Here is a 21,161-nt window from a genome sequence, read left to right on the forward strand (position 1 = left end):
ACGTATTTATGAAAAAAAAAAAAAAAAAAAGATTGAACGTTACTCGCCATACTATTACTGATCCGCTACATGAACTGGAAAAGTTTCAAAAGTGGTAAAATGGACAAGCACTCGTACTCAAAAAACGTATATTGTAGTTCTTCACTTCATAGAAGGGATTATGGATAATACAAGTAATTGTCTATGAATACAAATTATCAATATCGAATAATCTGTATAGTAAATTAGAACCAATTCCAACGAACATTTAACATAGTGGAATACTCCCTCTGGTGAACGACTTTAACTAGGTTTAAACCGGGTTAAAATAAACGACTTATAAAAAAAGAATTGAATATACTTCCGCAACATGACGGCAAGCCGAGCTACCCGACCTGTTTGAAGGACTTTATTTAAATTTCGTAATGACTATGTCCCTATGGTTGCGGGTGAACGGCAATAAACGCTGATTTAAGGCCACTACTGAAAATCGCTTGCCAAATCGTGGCTTGCTTCGCAAACTCGGATCTTCCCGGTATATTCCCACGTTCAATCAAGTTTGAAGTGTTTTGTTTCTTGTGTTTCTTCAGAACACGGTCGTACAAGAGCCTACATTTATCAGTGTATTTTTTACTATACTTTGCCAAAGTGTGTTTCGTACTTCTTCGAACTTTTGTTTTTTATTTATTTTTATTTTGTATTCACCACCGCGTACAGAAAGCTCTATTAGGACAAAACACATAAACAGGGACATGTCGTTTAAGTAATTCATGTAAAAGAAAAGCTTCAATTATTGCGCCATCGAATTTATTTAGTTTATATTCATTATCTATGTACAAAGCGATTTTAAATGTTTTAATCTATCTTACTAATCTACTAGAGCTAATCAAACTATTACATCTATACGAATAAATCTTTATTGCAACAAGTCAATTTCATTATGTTGAGCGAACCTGATTTAAATCTAATCATATTTTACTTTCCATCTAACTCATAAGTGAACAGGGTTTTTCGCGTTCGGAAAATATAGTGAACTCGTCTGTCGATTGTTCGTTTGATCAGTAAAGCAATATGCCGCATAACGCCAAACAAACATAACACGAACAACAATTTCTGTGCTTCACCTAGTTATGCCACCATTGATCAAAATGACAGCTATTCTTCACGTACATCCTTTCATAATCATAATATTTGGATTTACTATGAGAGCTGATTGATGTCTTAGGTAGATGAGTAGAGGTCTTAGTATATACGGTAAACTGGAGGCATCTAGAAATATTTTATAGAGGAATTATCAAAAATGCATTAAAAATAGGTATAAATTACCATCTCGTAAGTTTTGTCTATTTAAAAATAATTGGAAAAATTTTCACTTCTCCACTTGGATTCTGAGTTTATGCTTTTTAATGGGATGTTTAGTAAAATCCACTCAGAATCAAGGCAAAGTGCACAAAGTCAATCAAAATCTCGGTAATATAAGGAAGAAGTAATTTCAAGCCAAATTTTAGTTGTTTGTTTTTATATTTCCATTCTGAGTACTATTGAAATATTCAATTTCTAGTAGCACCCAATTTACAGTGTACGAAAAGGGAGAAACCACTATCGCATGAATCAACTAATGTCTACTTTTACAAATCTAACCAACTTAATTGCCGTTTAACTCTTTATTTTTATCAACTTAGTTTAATACCCAATGAGAAACAGATTGTTCTGAATGAAAAAGCGAAAAAGCTCCCAAATGGAATAAAATAAAAAAAAACTCAAATGTCTCTATCATACTACCGATAGAAAATAACAACGGAGTTCGATGACAATAAGTAAGAATTAGGCTTTTTAAATTTAACCTTATTTGACTATACATAATCGTTTCATTCGTCTATCGCTTTCAATGTGTTTTTTATGGACCGTTGACGAAATGTTGCTTTCAAAATTAGGAAAATAGAGATTAATTTATAACTATTAGTTAACAAAAGTTTTGCATATTTAACTCGAAGACTTTTTAACCTACACTCTATTTCTAAATTATAAAATTGTACATTCAAAATTTCATTCCTGGATTGAATGATAAAAATTAGAAAATTGCAAATAGAAATAACAATTTGTCTGCACATTCCTTCGATTGTTCCAGATCGTGTTCTAAAATCAAACGCTATCTATTCAGCATAAACCAAAACCGAATAAGTTATGTTAAATTCTTACATGAGAGAAAAACATGTTTCAATTGTCAGCTAGTAACAAAACAATTTTTTTTGAAACTCACTTCAACTTCGTATTTTCAAAGTAGTGTACTGAAAAATTATAAAATAAATAATCAAGAAGGCTGCGAGAAGCTTGTCTAGATGAACCGTAAGGTTGATGTCAGAGTGAGCGCGGAACGCGGACCGAAGCGAAGCGATTCAATGCGATGTACTGTTTTCGCATCGCATTCACTTTGACAGGTTTGCTTTTATCAAATGCAACTTGCTCGCACGCGCGCCTCGACGCTCCGCGTTCCGCGCTCAATCTGACATCAACCTAAGGTGAGTGACGGTTGCTTTCAGTCAGAATCATTCTACATTAGCAAACGTCCTGTCGCTAACATTTCTGATGACATATTTTGCTTTATTGATTTCGTCACTCTAATATTGCCCATTACGTAATGCTGATTGCTGTTTATTGTATAAATTCGACACTTTACGGAACTATTCAAATTTTTTATCATATTCAAGAGTGTTCTACCTAGTTGTAGATGCATGATCTATAACACTTTTAACATTTGAGTATAGAAGAAAAAAAACTTGTCAACTTCAACAGTGTTTACTCGTGTTTCCAATATGAAAAATCTGTTCCTTATTCACTTAGTGGTGTGATAATGCCTTTCTTTTGCCATTCAAATAGTAATCAAATCGTCTAAGATTTTCGACATGACCTCAGGAAACTCCGAGAAAATTCAAGGTGTTATTTAAAATATTATTGTCGATTACGTTATCGAATGGCTGATAGAAAAAATAAAATGGCTGCCTATGCTAGTTTTAAATTGGACAGTAGAACTATTCGAATAAAAAAATGACTTGCCAGTGATACGTTTGTTACAGTTTCAGTTCTATTATCCGTCTTCCATATAAAACTTCAAGCTGCTTAAAATGCTCTTCGAGCCCGGGCCCTTTATTCACTCTGTTTCAGCGCTTCCAGTGATTAGTTTTAGAATGTTTTGATAGTGATTTGGTTTGACATTACGCATTGAAATCAATATAACTGCAAGGTGAAATAAAAGTGTTGTAAGGATCACCGGCAATGGTTTGTTTTGTTTTTATAGTGGGAGTTGATTACTGTTTGGAATAATCTGTCCATGAAGTAAATATGAAGTCCAAAGCATTGTTTTGCAACCGAAACAGTTCGAAAAATCCAGAACTCTACTCTGTTCAACCGATTTCCATAATAATTCCGTGTTTCGAAAACACTGTCATTTGAACGCTATTTGTTTTGTTTACAGCGAGTGGAATTGAATCGTGAACATTTTCGTGCAATGATTTATTACGATTTTCGTCGTGGATTATCAATTTATCATCCTTAGCAGTTAAAGTTTAAACAAAATCGAGGAACACATCTCAAACAATCATATTTACACTTCACAACTAGTTACTTTCATTAAATAAATATCTGAAACGAACTTCATCGAATCGTTAGCAAATGTTTTGAAACTTTATTTAGGCGATATGGACCGGGGACCGTTTGTCAACAGACAAACAAAAAAATCTGTTTACAAACAGTATCGCTGAGTTGTCAAAATGTGTTCATCTGATTGAGGTTAGCCGTGACAGTAAAAAACCTAATTGGGTTTTACAACGAACATCACATAACCTCAAAACATTCGCAGATTATTTGTCAGCTACCGTTGATTTCGTTACCTTTTCATTCTAATTTGAATACGTGTTATTGAAAATGTAAACAAATCACGGTACATGTCAGGCATGAATTTTATTGATAAAGAGTTCATTTGTGATGTCATCTTGTACAACCAAATAGAGGTTTCTATGTCCGATGAAAAAAGAACGACGTCCCCAATGAAAAATTGGTGGCCAGCATATTTCGTGATGAAAACAAACATAACAGACATATGACACCGGTATGTTAGCACCAGCCATTTGAAAGTACATCGCTTACGTTGAGCCCCTCGCGTTTTGGGCCCCAAACACTGCGATGTTTTGTTACAAATCGCGGCTCTCAAATCAGATTTTGCACGATGACGACACAAATGAACTGTCGATGAATATTGACAGCTACCGGTGATTTGTTTTGTTTTGTGACTGCAAATTAAAAATTGCAAAATATCGAAAAAGTGCCTGTTAAAAATGTGTTCCATAATGAAAAGTACTAAAAAGATTTCCCGGTATGCGTTTCCAGCATCAAGGTGCGATATTTGTATAAATCTGTTTAGTGTGAGACGTTGACGTATCTGATGGGGGCGGCAAATCTTATTTTGCCCCGGGCGCCAAATTTTCTCGTTACGCCACTGGTGTGAGGCGACGTGCAATTTTTAAATTCAAACGATGAACCTCTGATGAACTTTTAGACTGTAAACAAACCACCGGTAGCTGTCAAAAAAGTTAATTTTATGAGGTTATGTCATGTTCGTGTAAACCTATGAACTGCCGACGAATCAAGTTCATCTTTGACAGCTGCCGTGTGTTTGTTTTATTTTGCGACTGCAAATAAAAAATTGCAAAATGACGGCAAAATGCCTGTTAAAAACGTGTTCCACAGTGAAAAGAACTAAAACGATTGCCCTGTATGCGTTACCAGCATCAAGGAGTGATATTTGTATAAATCTGTTTAGTGTGAGGCGACTTCCATTTTTAAAATTCGAATGATGAACAACTGATGAACTTTTAAACTGTAAACAAACATTAGGTTTTGCACGATGACGACTGCCGATGAATCAAATTCATCTTTGACAGTTGCCGTGTACTTGTTTTGTTTTGCGACTGCAAGTTAAAAATTGAGAAAATGACGAAAAAGTGCCTGTTAAAAACGTATTCCGCAGTGAAAAGAACTAAAAAGATTGCCCTGTATGCGGACATCAACATCAAGGAGCGATATATGTGTGAATCTGTTTAGTGTGTAATTTTTACATTCGAACGATGAACCTCTGATGAACTTTTAAAAAAAGTTCATTCTGTTCATTTTGTGAGGTTATGGCATGTTCGTGCAAACCAATGAACTGCAGATGAATCAAGTTCATCTTTTGACAGCTATCAGTGGTTCGTTTACATATCTATTAACAAGTATTCAAATTAGAATGAACGCAATGAACACATAAACAAACCACTGATAGCTGTCAAAAATGATTCATTTTGCTCATTTTTGTGAGGTTATGTTATGTTCGTACAAAACCTAATAGCATGGAATCAACGACATCATATTAACAAGATTAACAAGATATCCAAAATAGTAGCACCGCGCATCCATATTATTGATATGATATTTTTGAATGTGATGCCGTGCGATGGCGTTGCGGAAGTGAAGATTGATTTCACTCCAAGCTGACAGGGTCTGATGGAATGATGCAGAATGAACATGTAAACAAATCACTCATAGCTGACAAACGATGTTCATTCGGCTCATTTTGTGAGGTTATGTAATTTTAGTGTAAAATCTTCCACTTGATGTCCCAAAACTGTATCTCCTGTATTTTAGGCAAATCGACAAGTTATTGTGATAGAATCGACTCAATAATCACGTGCTTCAAACTAGGTAAACCATAAAACGATTGCATTACTGATTGTTGGTTGGTAAACGACTGGACAATGCGCAATTCAGGCCCCAATGTGGTTGATAGTCTCTTGTCCAGTAACTCCTATCCCTACCTCCCCGCGGCGCCGACTGGGGTACGAGTAACTATAGGAAAGATCGGATAACCAACCCCGGTGGGACCTTGGTCGTATGCTGACAGGGAAGGGGGGCTTGCTTTCTCTTTACAGAGAGCAAGCCTACCGGAGCGTCTGTTCCCCATGTTGGGGCGGCTCGAAACAGCATCTGTTCTCCATGTTAGGAGCGGCTGATTACCGTCCTTGTGCCAGTGTGGGACTCTAAACAGTGCTGACACGATGGCCCTCCGGCGAGACAGGAGGTTGGTGCAGGCCTAACAAGCCGTTCGGAAAACACTTGTTACGCAAAATCAGGATAAAAATACGACTCGGAATAATCGGCAAAGACCTACGCGACGAAATAAGGACTACGATTGGAAGCTTGGCACATGGAACTGCAAATCTCTTGGCTTCCCAGGATACGACCGAATGCTGCATGATGAGCTTCAAATCCGCGGCTTCGATGTCGTAGCAATGCAGGAACTTTGTTGAACGGGACAGAAGGTGTGGAAAAGTTTGCATCGAGCGGCTACCTTCTACCAGAGCGTTCTAGGAACGGGATTCGTAGTGTTGGGCAAGATGCGCCAGCGCGTGATTGGGTGGCAGCCAATCAGTGATAGAATGTGCGTATTGAAGATCAAGGGCCAATTACAGCATCATCAACGTGCACTGCCCACATGAGACGAGACCCGATGACGAGAAGGAAGCATTCTACGCGCAGCTGGAACGAACCTACTACAGCTGTCCACGGCGGGATGTAAAACTTGCCATCGGCGACATGAATGCTCAGGTAGGCCGGGAGACAAAGTACAGGCCTGTGATCGGGCTGGAGAGCCTGCACGAGGTAACAAACGACAACGGCCAACGATGCGTGAACTTTGCAGCCTCCCGAGGAATAGTAGTTCGAAGCACCTTCTTCCCCCGCAAAGATATCCACAAAACCACCTGGAGATCATCTGATCAACATACGAAAAATCAAATCGACCACGTTCTCATCGGCGGGCGATTCTTCTCCGACGTCATCAATGTCCGCACCTACCGCAGTGCCAACATTGATTCTGACCACTACCTTGTTGCAGTTTGTATGCGCCCAAAACTATCGACGGTGCACAACAATCGTCGCACAGGAACTCCGGGATTCAATCTCGAGCACGTAGCGTGCGTACTGTAGAGGAATACGCGCAACAACTGGAGCAAGTGCTACCAACGGAAGAGCAGCTTGGCGCGGCGACTCTTGAAGACGGCTGGAGGAATATAGCATCCGTCGTGAGTAGCACTGCTTCAACCGTTCTAGGTACGAGGTTATCGAATCGAGGAAATGACTGGTTTGACGGCGAATAGCAGCAGTTGGTCGAAGAGAAGAATGCAGCAAGGGCGAGGATGCCGAAACACCGCACTACAGCGAACGAGGAACGATACAGACAGGCACGGAACAGACAGAACACGGTTTTCCGGAGGAAAAAGAGCCACCAGGAAGATCAAGATCGCGAAGCGATGGAACAGCTGTACCGCGCAAATGATACACGGAAATTCACGTAGAGGCTTCACGCCACAGGCCGAAATGTGCAGAGATACCAGTGGTAACCTTCTCACGAACGAACGTGAGGTGATCGACAGGTGGAAGCAGTACTATGACGAGCATTTAAATGGCGAAGCACAGGATACAGAGAACGACACAGGAATCAATCTGGGTGCACGCTCAGCCGACGACAGATTCCCAGCACCTGATCTGACGGAGATAAGTGAAGAGATCGGCAAGCTGAGGAACAACAAAGCCGCAGGCAATGACCAGTTACCAGGCGAGCTGCTCAAACATGGAGGAGAGGCACTGGCTAGAGCGCTGCACTGGATGATTTCTAAGATTTGGGAGGAGGAGATTCTACCGCAGGAATGGATGGAAGGAGTGGTATGTCCCGTCTACAAAAAGGGCGATAAGCTAGATTGTTGCAATTATCGCGCAATCACATTGCTGAACGCCGCTTACAAGGTACTCTCCCAAATCCTTTGCCGTCGTCTATCACCAATAGCCAAGGAATTCGTAGGGCCTTACCAAGCGGGATTTACTGGAACCCGCGCCACTACGGATCACATATTCGCGATAAAACAAGTACTCCAGAAGTGTCGTGAATACAACGTACCGACGCATCACCTATTCATTGACTTCAAAGCGGCATACGACACAATCGATCGACAACAGCTATGGCAGATCATGCACGAATACGGTTTCCCGGATAAACTGACGCGATTGGTCAAAGTAACGATGGATAGAGTGATGTGCTACGTCCGAGTCCCTTCGAATCTCGGAGAGGGCTACGGCAAGGTGATGGACTCCCTTGTATCTTGTTCAATATTGCCTTGGAAGGTGTGATTCGAAGAGCGAGGATCGACACGAGTGGCACTATCTTCCGAAAGTCCGTACAACTTTTTGGCTTCGCTGACGATATTGATATTGTAACACGTAACCTTGAGAAGATGACGGAAACCTACATCGGACTGAAAGCTAAAGCTAGGCGTATCGGACTGGCCATAAATGCGTCGAAAATAAAATACATGAGAGGAAGAGGCTCTAGAGAAGAAACACTACGCCTCCTACCACGAATATTGATAGACGGTGACGATATCGAGGTGGTTGACGAGTTCGTGTATTTGGGCTCACTGGTGACCACCGATGATGACACCAGCAGAGAAATTCATAGACGTATTTTGGCAGGGAATCGTGCGTACTTTGGACTCAGAAAAACCCTTCGATCGAGAAAAGTACTCCAACGCACGAAATTGTCCATCTACAAAACGCTCATTATACCGGTTGTTCTCTATAGCCACGAGACTTGGACTATGTTGGCAGAGGACCAACGCGCCCTCAGTGTTTTTGAAAGAAAGGTACTGAGGACCATCTATGGCGGAGTGCAGATGGAAGACGGAACGTGGAGACGGCGTATGAATCACGAATTGCAACAGCTGCTAGGAGAACCACCTATCACGGACGGACAGCTAAAATCGGACGTCTACGATGGGCTGGGCATGTCATAAGAATGTCGGACGACAGCCCAGTTGAAATGGTTCTTCAATCATCTAATTCGACTGGTATAAGAAGAAGAGGAGCGCAGCGAGCAAGGTGGATCGATCAAGTGGAAGGTGATCTCAGCAGCACCCGTGCCTTGAGTGGCTGGCGACGAGCAGCCATGGACCGAGTTATGTGGAGACGTATTCTTGATACAGCAAAGGACACCCCAGGCCTATAGCTGTTAGGTAAGGTAAGGTATTACTGATTGTTTCCGCTGTAATCAGGTCCAATTTTGATCTAATTAAGATGGCGTCGTGGCAGGTAGCCGGAAAAATAATATATAAGTGCGATGCACACGTGCAATTACGCGACCATCACCAGAATAGAACGGTTACGGAATGACAACATTGATTCACAGAGAACAGACATCCAAGCTAGTACAAACTTTTTCAAAAAAGCTGTGTAAAGCATACAAGTAAAAATCCGTTAAAAATCACCGTTACGCACGACTTTGCACGCATTAATTACCATTGTATGAATGCTCGAACACAAGATCCCATAAGGGATTATTGGGCTGCTCGAAGCGCCTCTATAGGCGAATTGCTACTTGGTGATTACTTTTTAAAACAACCGTTAAATTTCTTACACATATTGAAACCTCTACTTGGATGCCTGTTTTCTGTGATTAATTGTATGCATTTCCTATGGAGACACTGACGAGAACAATTCGAAATATCATGAAAAGGTTGGCATTTTTCTTTTCTATTGTGAATAAGCGGTCATATGAACGCTTGAGTATGATCCGGGTGGTACTGGAGCTGTGAATTGATAAATATCCGAACCGAACGATGAAGCAGAATCTAGTGACCGAAACACACCCTAGAATTAATACCAGGTTTGAAAGATATACATTATGATAAAAAAAGAACCGGAATTTTCATTTTAAAATTCCCGCGCTTGTCCAATCGGTAAACTTTTATTCTCTCAACGTTGGCAACACTTTTATACACATTTTGTCAAATTTTGAAGCATATCGTACGATTAGTTTTTATCTGGCGTCTATACAAAGAAGTTGAAAATTTTTCGTTTGGCGATTTTTATAATGGATGAAAATTTAGAACAACGGCTCGCCTTCGAAGCGCCCTTCGGTCGATTGTTGTGCGGTTTCGACGTCATATTCATTGATCCACACCTCGTCACCAGTTATGATGCATTCGATGAATGTGAGGTCACTATCTGCGTTGGAAATCATCTCTTTGGCCACATCAACACGACGCTGTTTTTGAATGAAATTCAGCTTTTTTGTCACCAGCCGAGAAGCGACGCGTTTCAAACCCAAAACATCAGTTAAAATGTGTTCGGCTGATCCATAAGAGATGCAGAATAACACAGCAATCTCTCTAATCGGTACAGAACGATTTTGCAACACGATTTGCTTCGCCGATTCAATGTTTTCTTCAGTAACAGATGTTGTTGGGCGGCCAGGGATCTCATCATGATCCAAGCTTGTACGACCACCTTTGAAGCGTTTAAACCACTCGTATGCCTGTGTTTTTCCTAGACAAGATTCACCAAAGGCCTTTTCTAACATTTTCAACATTACGGAACACTTAAATCCATTTGCAACACAAAATTTGATGCACGCACGTTGTTCTAAATTTTCATCCATTATAAAAATCGCCACACGAAAATTTTTCAACTTCTTTGTATAGACGCCAAACAAAAACTAATCGTAAGATATGCGTCAAAATTTGACAGAATGTGTATAAAAGTGTTGCCAACGTTGAGAGAATAAAAGTTTACCGATTGGACAAGCGCGGGAATTTAAAAAATGAAAATTCCGGTTCTTTTTTCATCATAAGGTATAATATGCTCTTATACCGATTTCAAAGCTCGGTCAAATAAAATGGTGAATCAGAAGCGGTTATCAGAGCTGTGGGTCTTGCATAGTTTTAGAAACAGGTTTCCTAGGCAATTTTTGTTTGAAATATGCTTACTAAAGGTCGTTTTTTCAATTACAACATCATCAGCGTGCATTGCTCACAAGAGATGAGTCCCGACGAAGAGAAGGAAACTATTATGATCAGCTGGAATGACCCTAGTAAAGCAAAGCCTTGGTATTACATTATTTATGTCTAATTTGACCTATGAATCAGCCGATTCATAGGGTAGTAAAACCATTGCATGGTTGGTGTTACGATCCTACTGACGCTAATGGCGTTTTCTCATTTGAAAACACTGGTGGCGTGGATTGCTCTGGTTTTGCGCTTTCAAGCAGAAATGACAATAAAACACCGGTAAAAAATTGCACTTCTGCTCGAAAGTGCAACACCAGAGCAATCGACGCCACCAGTGTTTTTCAATGAAAAACGACATAAGAATCCTTCTAGGTCGGGGGCTCGGACATACGACTACTGACTCGTAAGATCAGTTACCTTTGCATTGAACCGCTAATTTGGGAAGGAATGAACAGACGATTAACTGAACAAATAAATAACACGGACATTGTGATGATGACAACATACATCGGATTGAAGATTGATTTAGGCGAATCGGTCTGTCTATGATGACGTCGAAGAATAACAATTGACATATTCATGTGTTTGCAGTAGGTAATCGTACAAACCCACGTACAATCGATGCGAGCTTCGTTTTGGAGGAACTTTTTGTCATTACTGTTGGGCTCAAGAAAGATTAGGCCCTGAGTACATATAAAAAGGCGGGTGGGTAATGTCAGAGACATAACTGGATGTCGTGAATACGAAAACAACTGACATGTTCCTAAACACTTCCGAATATCAATTAGTTGATCAATTGTATGAATTATGCAAGCATTCCCCTTTTCCACATTTTTCGCAAAAAAAAACAAAGAAGGCTTTACTTGATCTAGATTACTGTGAATTTCACACAGCAAAAAGTGCAAAAATCAAATCAAACAGTTCTAGATTTGCACCAAACTGAGGATATTTCCCTTCTATTTGTGAGCAAGAAATCCTAATATTTCTTTAGAAAACTTTTGGAGCCATTAGAACGGCTGATTTTGTGTAATGCTCTCCACCGTTGCTTTTTCACCAATGCAAATGACTGGCAGCGGTGACGTAATCGCTCTTGTCGGAAGCGAAACTAGCTTTGCAAACGACACAAAATACATCTGCTCGCAGTGGCGATAAAATCCAAACTGATTCAATTTTTGTTGAGAGGCTTGTTTTTACCTGATTTCGTTTGTAACTTTTTCATTAATGGGCGGTCATAACGGCTATAAAAATAGCCGCATACAGAATTTTAATGTCGATTATTTCTTTTCGGATTTGCCTAATTTATTGAAAGTAACTATCAATATGCTGTAGAGATTCGTTTCTAGCATTCAGAACGACTAAATTGAGGAACTCACTACGATATTCAACACTTTTCGGAACATTTTTCTCGATCTATTTGTTATACAGCAGCAGATATTTTGTTCTCTTCCTCAGAATGCGTTCTGATTGGCTGCTGTTAACATGGGTCGAATGAGACAGGTTTTTCAATGGTGTATTATTGAAATACTTCAATGCTTTTGCTATACACGTTTAAGTTGAAAAATTTCGATTCTATTGGTAATTAGATTATATAAATCCTTTCACAGATCACTGAGCTATGAGCTTTAAAAATACGAGCAAGGCAAACGCGCCTAATGGATCATCCCCTTTGATACTCGTTTATACCAAACATTTCAGAAAAGTTTAATTTTGAATTATTTGAGATTATGTCACACAAACGAAAATTTTATCATAAAATTGTGATCATATTTCCGATGGGGTGTAGCAAAAATTACGTTGATTCGTTAGATACAACAAAAGATATTCACGATCAAAAACTTATCACTCTCTCAGAGGGTAAATTTTGAAAAGGCAACCCATAGTAAAGTAAGTCGTATTCACGACAAAAAAATCTACTCCAATGGCTAATGATCTTTATCGACAAGACCAATAGAAGGGTAGAAGGATTATGGTACTGTTTCTGATGAACACTGATACACCCAAACCGCCATTTACGTACTTTACATATGTATTAATATACGTACGCATGTGTGAAAATGTTTGTATTTCTTAATACATATAAAGATTGGTGAAGTAAAAACGATCATTTATATGTATAAATATATACACATATATGCAGACAGGTGAGTGTGTAAGCATACATATATAAGGTTCATAAATGGAGGTTTGGGTGTAGTGTTTTCGATTTACGTATACTGTTTCTACAATAATGTAAAACAGAAAATGATATCAATGGTACACTAGTTAAGAGTAGTGTAATAAACGAAACCGCTCCATTACTTGGCTAAAACACGCTCAATATAAGCGTTTTGATTACAAATTAAACCAATTGAACGGAACAGCAAATGCTACTCCAATTGTTTTAGTAGATAAGATAACTCTACTCCCATTGTTTGCTATTGGATGGTTTAAAGAACGGTTATCGCAGAATTTCGTCTCAAATCGATCATCGATGGCTGCTAGTGTCAAGAGTCTGCAAACTGAATTATCTTTATCAATGCGCCTCCCGAAATAGAAATTGCAAAAGATCCTTCTGCACATTCTAATTGTTGTTTTTTTTTCATTTCGAAACCAAACAAAAATTTATTACCTACTACATTACAATCGTTACGACTGATGTCGTAACCGTTTGGGAACCCGCTGCATCTTTCGTTTCTTTCTACTGTTGTTCCCTCTACTAATATCATTTTCCGTACTCGGAACGTGATGTTGCATTAATGGTCATAACAACTTCCTCAGAATGAACGCTATCAGCAGGGTAATGATGACGACGGGGCTGATCCGTGATGTAAATCCGGAGTTGTCTTGGTCTGCCACTTTGATGCCGATTTGAGTTTCATGCAACTTACATCCTTTCAGTTCCGGTTCGATCGCTGGTCTGATCACCACACGTTTATTGAACGAAGCTGTAAATATTAGTATAGGTAATTGTTTTTTTGTTTCGATTGTAATACAATAAAGACTCACTCGAACAGGTTTCGCACAAGCTTTGCTCCACATCGTCAATGAAAATCTTTACCACATTCAATAGGGAACCTTGTTTAACTCCAATCAAAACTTGGTCCGGCTTGATGTCCAGGAAAAACTTAACACCCAAGTAATTGATTTCCGGAATGTACAATCGGGTAGTATGAGGAAGAACCCGTGGTGAGCTGATGACAAGTTCACCGTGTCGCAGACGAACTCCCGCGTACCCATTGATGACGGATTGTAGGAAACCACCGGCTCCAGTGATGAAATTCCCGGCACCCTCAGATCCATCACCATTCTCGCTCCATACGTTATACGGTTCTCGCATGTATTGTTTGTAACTTTTTTCGAACATGGTCGCAGCTAAATCAAATTGTTCCAAATCCAGGAAACCGATCGTGTGAATCGCCCAGGTCATAGCAGGCCCATCCGAACGGGTGACATAGGCGTAATACCGCAGATTGTTTTCCTTTGTGGATCTATAGAAGAAAATCATTAGATTGGGATTTTAAAATTTCAGAGGTTCCGGTTTTGAAAAGCAAAACATAAAAACGTAAACACTCACCCATTCATCGGGAACTCCAGTGGGTAACCAAGCAAAGCTACGTCAGCCTGTTTGATCATGGCACCAAGCGTGTAACCGGCATATTGCGGATGGAAATCCCTCATTTCGTCATACACCAACGTTAGAGCTCGAGCAATTTTCGTAAATTCTTGGCGTTCGCTTTCCGATGACTCGACGACTCCCTCGCACAGGCATCCGGCAAAACTTCCAAACATTAGATTATGTGCAGCTACAACATTGGTAAACACGTTGTTGCTAATATTGTGGTGATCCTCGTCAGGGCCCATGATACGATGAATGTCGTACAAATCCGTCTTGTTATTGTACTCAGCCCGGCTCCTCCAAAACTTGGCCGTTTCGTATGCCAACCGACAACCTTCCGAGCGCATCCAATCTATATCCTGAGTTGCGTAGTAATATAACCGCGCCGCGTATGCGACATCCGCGGTAATGTGATGTTGAAAGTTCGACACATGAGGACAACAATCCGGTGTTACCTCTGCCCCGGTAAAGGCAGACTCCCAAGGGAACTGCCATCCTTCGTAACCATTCTTGGCGGCATTATCAGCAGCCGCTTGTTGAACTACTGTTCGATATCGTAGTAGCTTACGAGCGTTCAGGGGATCCATCAACAGCACCGGTGGATACATCCACATCTCCGTATCCCAGAAGCCGTGTCCTTGATATTCTTTCAATTCTTCTCCGCCACGACCGAGACCAGAGGGTGACAGACCATAGAATGGATAGTTACTCGGTTGATAAGTGTTGGCACCAGGCAAAGAACTAGATAGAAAGAAAGAACTGGCCTTGAGAACGCGATCCAAGTTGTCGTTGCCTTCGACGGTGATTCCGTATTGACTCCAAATACGATTCATTTCTCGTATATGCAGTCCCTCAACGTCGGCATTGGCCATGGCACGGATTTCATTTTCTGCTGCCGTTGTCGTGGTGGCGAACACAGTATGGAAAAAGAATTCCTCTGCAGTTTTGTCCGTAGTTAGGTCCAGTTTCAGCGGCAGCTGACTAAAATATACGCATACATCGTGTCCGCTGTTTTGGTAGCGAGAATCTTCAACTTGTTTCGTGACACCACAATGCCGGTTGTAAATCACCCCGTTGATATCTACCAGTTGTGGTTGATTGAAGGTAATATCCACACTAGCTGAGCCTGGATATCGTTGTATCTGAACCGATATCAAATTTTGTGAGCTTAGACGCTGAATGCGGATTTTGTTGACGATTGCTTTATCGAAAAACCGATGCGGGTAGACGTCGTGCACCACCCGAAAATACCCAAGTGGATCATCATAAACCGTCCGGAACATGTTGTTCTTCATATCCAGCTGGTAGTTACAACCGGTGACATTGACAACAGTAGCGGCGCAGTTTACCAACTGAATGTTGGCATAGTTTGGAATTCGGGCTCGATGACTCACTCCTCCGAGGCCATTGTAGACGCCATTCATGTGAACAGCATCGCCGTATACCACGAAAGCGAGGTGCCCGTTTGCTAGCGTTGGGGTGACGGCTTTTTCCGGTAGGCTGTGCGAGGATGATATAAAAGATTATTGAAATATTTAATTTCCGGTCCGGAATGTTTCTATTTGTTTGATAAATTAAACTAAGATTCATCAATGTTTCATATATTATGTTGTTATTACTTACCGCTTGCTCGTAAATAAGAAATTTGCATCGTTTCCGGCTGCATCGGACACGGCCACTACAGCCGCTATGGCAAGGGCCGCTACAACAGCCAGCCACATCCCAGCACCTTCCGGTCGTGTTCAGTAACAGATAACCAATGAATTGCTGGAAGTTTTTCGCCCGACGTTTTGTACTTTTCCGGCTTTACAATTGACTGAGGCGAGCTCTGGTTACTATTGAAGTTTGCGTTATTTACAATTGATATCTATAATCATTTATTGCATTGTTCGATAAGATATTTGCGGGCTCACACTTGAACATCAATGACGCATCAGCTATGACGATTTGTGTGGTAATATTGCTATATAATTGAGATATGAAATTATTTAGTTGTGTTTAATAATGAGCTGGTAGTTGTGCGGATCAGGAAATTACATTCGCCGGGTAACCCGATGTAATTCAAAGATGTTGTAGAACTATTTATGGGATGTCAAAACGAATATCTTGAACATCATGTGTTCTTGATCATAATATTATTTAACCTACTCCTTCGTTAATTAAGTCGTGTACCAAAAAATAGACTAATCAACTTGCTTAGTACCAGTTGGCATCAATTATAACTATAAACGTTGTTTGTTTAGTGAGACATGCGCCTAACTCGTCATAGGTGAAGTATGCAAGAACTACTCATAGGTTAGTACCTCAATTGTAAATTTGCTTATTGATAAGATAGATTGTTTAAATAAAGCCAAATTCTGGTTGACACAACAACTAACCACACTCGAACCTCCGATTAGTAACAAAAAAAACTATAAATGTTGCTTTTGAGAGGGTGATAGGTTGAGTTAATATTTCGAATCCTATCACGTAGATCTTGGCTATTAATTTTTTTTCTTTATCAAAATTGCGTGCTACATATTATACGACTGTAATTGGAATTCGAGCACCATGTAGTTTTTCATGTGCCGGTTCTTCGAAAGTATACATGGATTGTTATACGGAGCATCCCATTAAATGCACTAATATGCAACTTGAAAAATAATCTTTTTACCTTTTGAAAAAGAAATTATTGTACTTGATCCTGTCTCATTACTTATTGAATAGGGGAATCTTTTTTTTCTCTCTGACTTTTACTGGCTCAGACCATCAGATCCATAAAGCCAAGTTTGAGAGGAATCTATATTGTTATACGTGTTATCAATGATGACCGGCTTACAGTTTATATCTAAAAAGAGAAAATCATAATCACTATGAAACCGGCAACGGAACTCTTCATTACTTACAGATTTTTCGTTACTTTTGTCTGTAGTCCTTCTTTATAACCAGTTAATTACTTAAGGAACACGTCATTATCAAAATACCCTAAGCAACTTAAATCTACAACCTTACACTCACAATATTAGAAATATTTTTTTTTTTTTTTTGTTTGTACTTGTCCCTCCAGACAGGCTAAGACCATGGTCGGTCCATCTTATTAGAAATATGTGCTTACCGGCTTCTATTAATCACTTTTTCCACTAACAGAGCACATTGAAGAGAAAAAATAAATGCGTTTCTAGCAGTTTTACACTAAACATTGACCGCTTATTCTGCAAAACCCGTAATGCACAATCTCAAAACTTCCAGCACATCATCTTCAGTGTAGCTGTCAGAATATATCGGTTTTTGTTATGTTTTGCTAGTCGCTTCTTGACGTTTCTCTCGCGGTGTCTTCCTTTTGACGTTTCTCGCGTGTCCCGAGCGCAAAGCGGTTCGAAACATAATCCATTATAAACGAATGCAGAATAAAATATTTGAATTTGAATTCAAATGAAAAAAAAAACGTCGACAATAGAGCATATTCATTGCATTCAAACAAACACTTTGCATTCAAAAATATAACGTTGTTTTGAAAAGAACGTTAGAAAATTTAATAGCATTTATTGGTTCTCTTTTGCAGAAATGTATAAACTCTCGATGAACATTAGAAAAGGTCCCAAGTGCAATTGAAAGTTGACAAAAAATCATTTTATCGATTTTTTTTCTGAATTATCGTTCAACAAAATAAATTCAAAGGTTTTGCATGATAAAAATAATCATTTGAACAAGTCGGTGAAGAGATATTTTCAGGACCCTTCTTAAAAATCATGATTTGCGGTGTCCACTGTATCTCAGCGCAGACTTATCAGAAGTGAACAAATCAAACCACCAGTTTTTCTAGACCCCAACGTTTTTGTTTGATTTTTCATTTTTTTAAAATTTTTGGTGGTTGTTCAAAGTGAAAACTACGATTTTTCACAAAAAAAAATCCGCCGTTTAATAGCTGTAGATTCTCCCCAAAGTAACAAACAACGAAAAGAAAAACGTTGGGGTCTTGTATTTTATATGTAGAAAGTGTGTGCAAATTTGAAATAAATTTGTGCAGTAATTTTTGAATGACGATGGACACGGACTTTCAGAACCTGCTTTCGAGAAAAATGCGTTTAAAATTTTTTGTCGATAAAATCAATGGAAACATTTTATTATTCAAGGGAGACCGCAGGGTCTAACATTTTAAAAAAGTTATATTTTTTCTTTCAAAATTTGTTATAATGAAACATTTTAAGAATTTAGGTCAATCGAAGCAGATAAATTGGGCCTGTGCGCCGAGCTCTTACTTCTTCGCAGTATGAGATAAGCAAAGATAAAGGCCCATAACTTTCTGAGTTTTGTTCCGATAGGCTTGAAAATTTCACTGAATATTCTTGAAATGTTTTACTATAAGAAAATACAAAGAAAAAAAAAGATTTTTCAAAAGTGTTAAACCCTACCCGCCCCTTAACGAACCAATATTTTTCACCAGACGGCGCATTTGATGTCACGGGCTGCTAAATTACATTCCCTCATACACTGGGGAATCTAGACGTATTTTATTTATGACCAAACCCTGTAAGTTTAGAGAGAAATCAGTCTTCAGCTCAGCAACGCCATCACATTTAAAATATAATGTAAAATACGTGGGTTCATAGTGCTGCTATTTTCGCGCTCATTGGTTTGATTATATGTGTTGGACACTTAGGTTTTAGAGCGCAAAAAATACCTGTCCAAAAATAAGTGTTCTTGAAAATGTTATTAAACTTTTTTCTTTAAAACAAACATCTGATCAAAATAAATTCAGAACTATATTATCGGCTGATATAACTGACTATATATATTAACTACAAAATATTGTACACAGATAATATGATTTGTTGTTGCAATATAGTATATGGTTATTTTATAATACGCTGTAGTAACAAAAACATGGAGGTGGTTAAAATAATTATAAAAAACATATAATCTGACATGAATTCACTATGACTATTATCGTTGTAGTATAGTTTTATACGGCTTCATTTAATAATGCTCCAACCAAGTACTGTTATAAATGAACTTTAACTTGAAAATATTCGAGTGAACAATTACTGTCAGATACACATTTAAGCACTTTTTATCGATTGTTTTAAATCGATGCTAAACAAACATTTGGCAGACTGTCCAGTCAGTCCAAACTGTGTGTTATCATCATGAGGACATGTTCAGGAGTGTTCCATTTTTAAATGCATATATTGTGTCAGTTTATCAGGAATTAATAACAAAAAAGCCGTTTTTCGCATCGTCGCTCTTAAATGACGATTTTAAACATTAAGCCCTTATTAACTTATCGATTCGGAATCGGATCCAAATCCGGATCGGAACCTTTCAATCCAAGTTTATGAAAATCGGCTCAGCCAACTCTGCGAAATCGAAAGGACCACAGTCATCTTTACGAAATCGAAAGGACCACTATTTGCGAAACCAGAAACTGGGGCTCGGTATAATGGTATACAAACCAGAATATTTTTTAAATTTTCCAAGAAAATTGTAGTTTCTGAAATAAATAATTTTTTTCGCTGATCATCCTGTTATTCCAGAACCGGAAGTCGTATCAAGATACAAATTAGGAATTTCGTAAATAAAATAACCAGAGACCATTTGCTAGAAACAGGAAATGAAAATTATAGCATGATAGTACTCAAGGGAGAGCAAGGATGTGAATATGTACAGAACGGAAAAGTGAGACGTGGCAGATGGTCATTTAAGCAAGTAGAAATCTTGTAGTAACCTAACTTTTACCTTTTACCAGAGGAGTCGGGCTTAGGCATCCGATCAATGCGAATCACCCGAGTCTCTGGTATGCCAGAAAGTAGTGAGAATGTGACATTTTTATACCCATAGCCGCCGTCATATGAGGATCGTTGCCGTCTCCTAGACAATGGACCTCGGGAATTAGGAAGGACATATGCTCGAGCTACATTCGTAACAAAATTGCTTCTAAGTGCTGTTGACTGCCCTTTTTCTATTCAATAATATAATGTTTAAGGTACACTGCTTAAGCTCTAAGATGCCAAGGGCTTTTACTAATTTTAATTAACGACTAACTTAAAACTGGGGTTGTATCATTAGGTAATGTCGTATTGTGGTTGCTGTGGTTGATTTGGCAGATCCAGTCTTCAGCTGGCGATCGGCACCGGCCGGTGGATTGAATATATCATGAGAGTCTTCCAGATAACGTTGGTATGTATCTATGTTGGCCGCATCCTTCGGTCCGTGTGGATCCGCGGTGTTGACTGCCCTGTATTACTTGAGCGCCTAAATGTCTATTCTCCAGAGAGATCACTTCTTCAACGTAACTTTTTCCTCCTTGAGACTCATATTTTAATCGGATGCACATAATAATACAAAACGCGATAAAACTGCAACGTATTCTCGGTAGCCGGCTACCCAGAGCAATAAACATATCGGCCCTTATTACCATTTTCACTTCCACTTTCACATTCACTTCACTTACATGTCACTTCACTTGATTTTCCCTATTACCAGTATCACGCCTAGTGAAGTGATCAGTGTAGTGGAAAAAACTATTTTTTTCAACAAAATGTTGGTGGCGTGATGTTCATAATGAGATCAAGTTCATCCAAGTAATTACTTTTGTCTCTGAAGCGGCTTCCGTAATAAGGACCTAAATTCACTTCACTCGATTTTCACCGTGAAGTGTTATTGATAATAAGGGTCACAATCACTTCACTTTGTTTTCACCGTGTAGTGATACTGGTAATAAGGGCCATCATATATTATAA

General features: G+C 39.2%; 1 protein-coding gene across 3 annotated transcripts; it reads right to left on the minus strand.

The window, feature by feature from the left end:
• Positions 1–780: 780 nt before the first annotated feature.
• LOC131428210 (protein-glucosylgalactosylhydroxylysine glucosidase-like) lies at positions 781–17,691 on the minus strand. Of its 3 annotated transcripts, XR_009229352.1 has the most exons (7): positions 17,328–17,681; positions 17,096–17,269; positions 16,066–16,405; positions 14,401–15,942; positions 13,833–14,314; positions 13,456–13,771; positions 781–1,248 (listed from the first exon to the last, which is right to left on the minus strand). XR_009229352.1 is itself a non-coding variant. In XM_058591956.1 (6 exons), exons 3-6 carry the CDS (start codon positions 16,161–16,163, stop codon positions 13,587–13,589), a joined length of 2,307 nt encoding a protein of 768 aa, XP_058447939.1. In that variant the 5' UTR covers positions 16,164–16,405; positions 17,096–17,269; positions 17,328–17,681; the 3' UTR covers positions 1,317–13,586. The 3 variants fall into 3 exon arrangements, 2 of the variants coding, with proteins under 2 accessions (XP_058447939.1, XP_058447940.1); XM_058591956.1 differs by lacking the exon at positions 781–1,248 and having other exon boundaries at positions 1,317–13,771; XM_058591957.1 differs by lacking the exons at positions 781–1,248; positions 17,096–17,269 and having other exon boundaries at positions 1,317–13,771; positions 17,537–17,691.
• Between the last annotated feature and the right edge of the window lie 3,470 nt (positions 17,692–21,161).

This window comes from Malaya genurostris, chromosome 2 (genome assembly GCF_030247185.1).
Source record: "Malaya genurostris strain Urasoe2022 chromosome 2, Malgen_1.1, whole genome shotgun sequence".
Taxonomy (NCBI): Eukaryota; Metazoa; Arthropoda; class Insecta; order Diptera; family Culicidae; genus Malaya; species Malaya genurostris.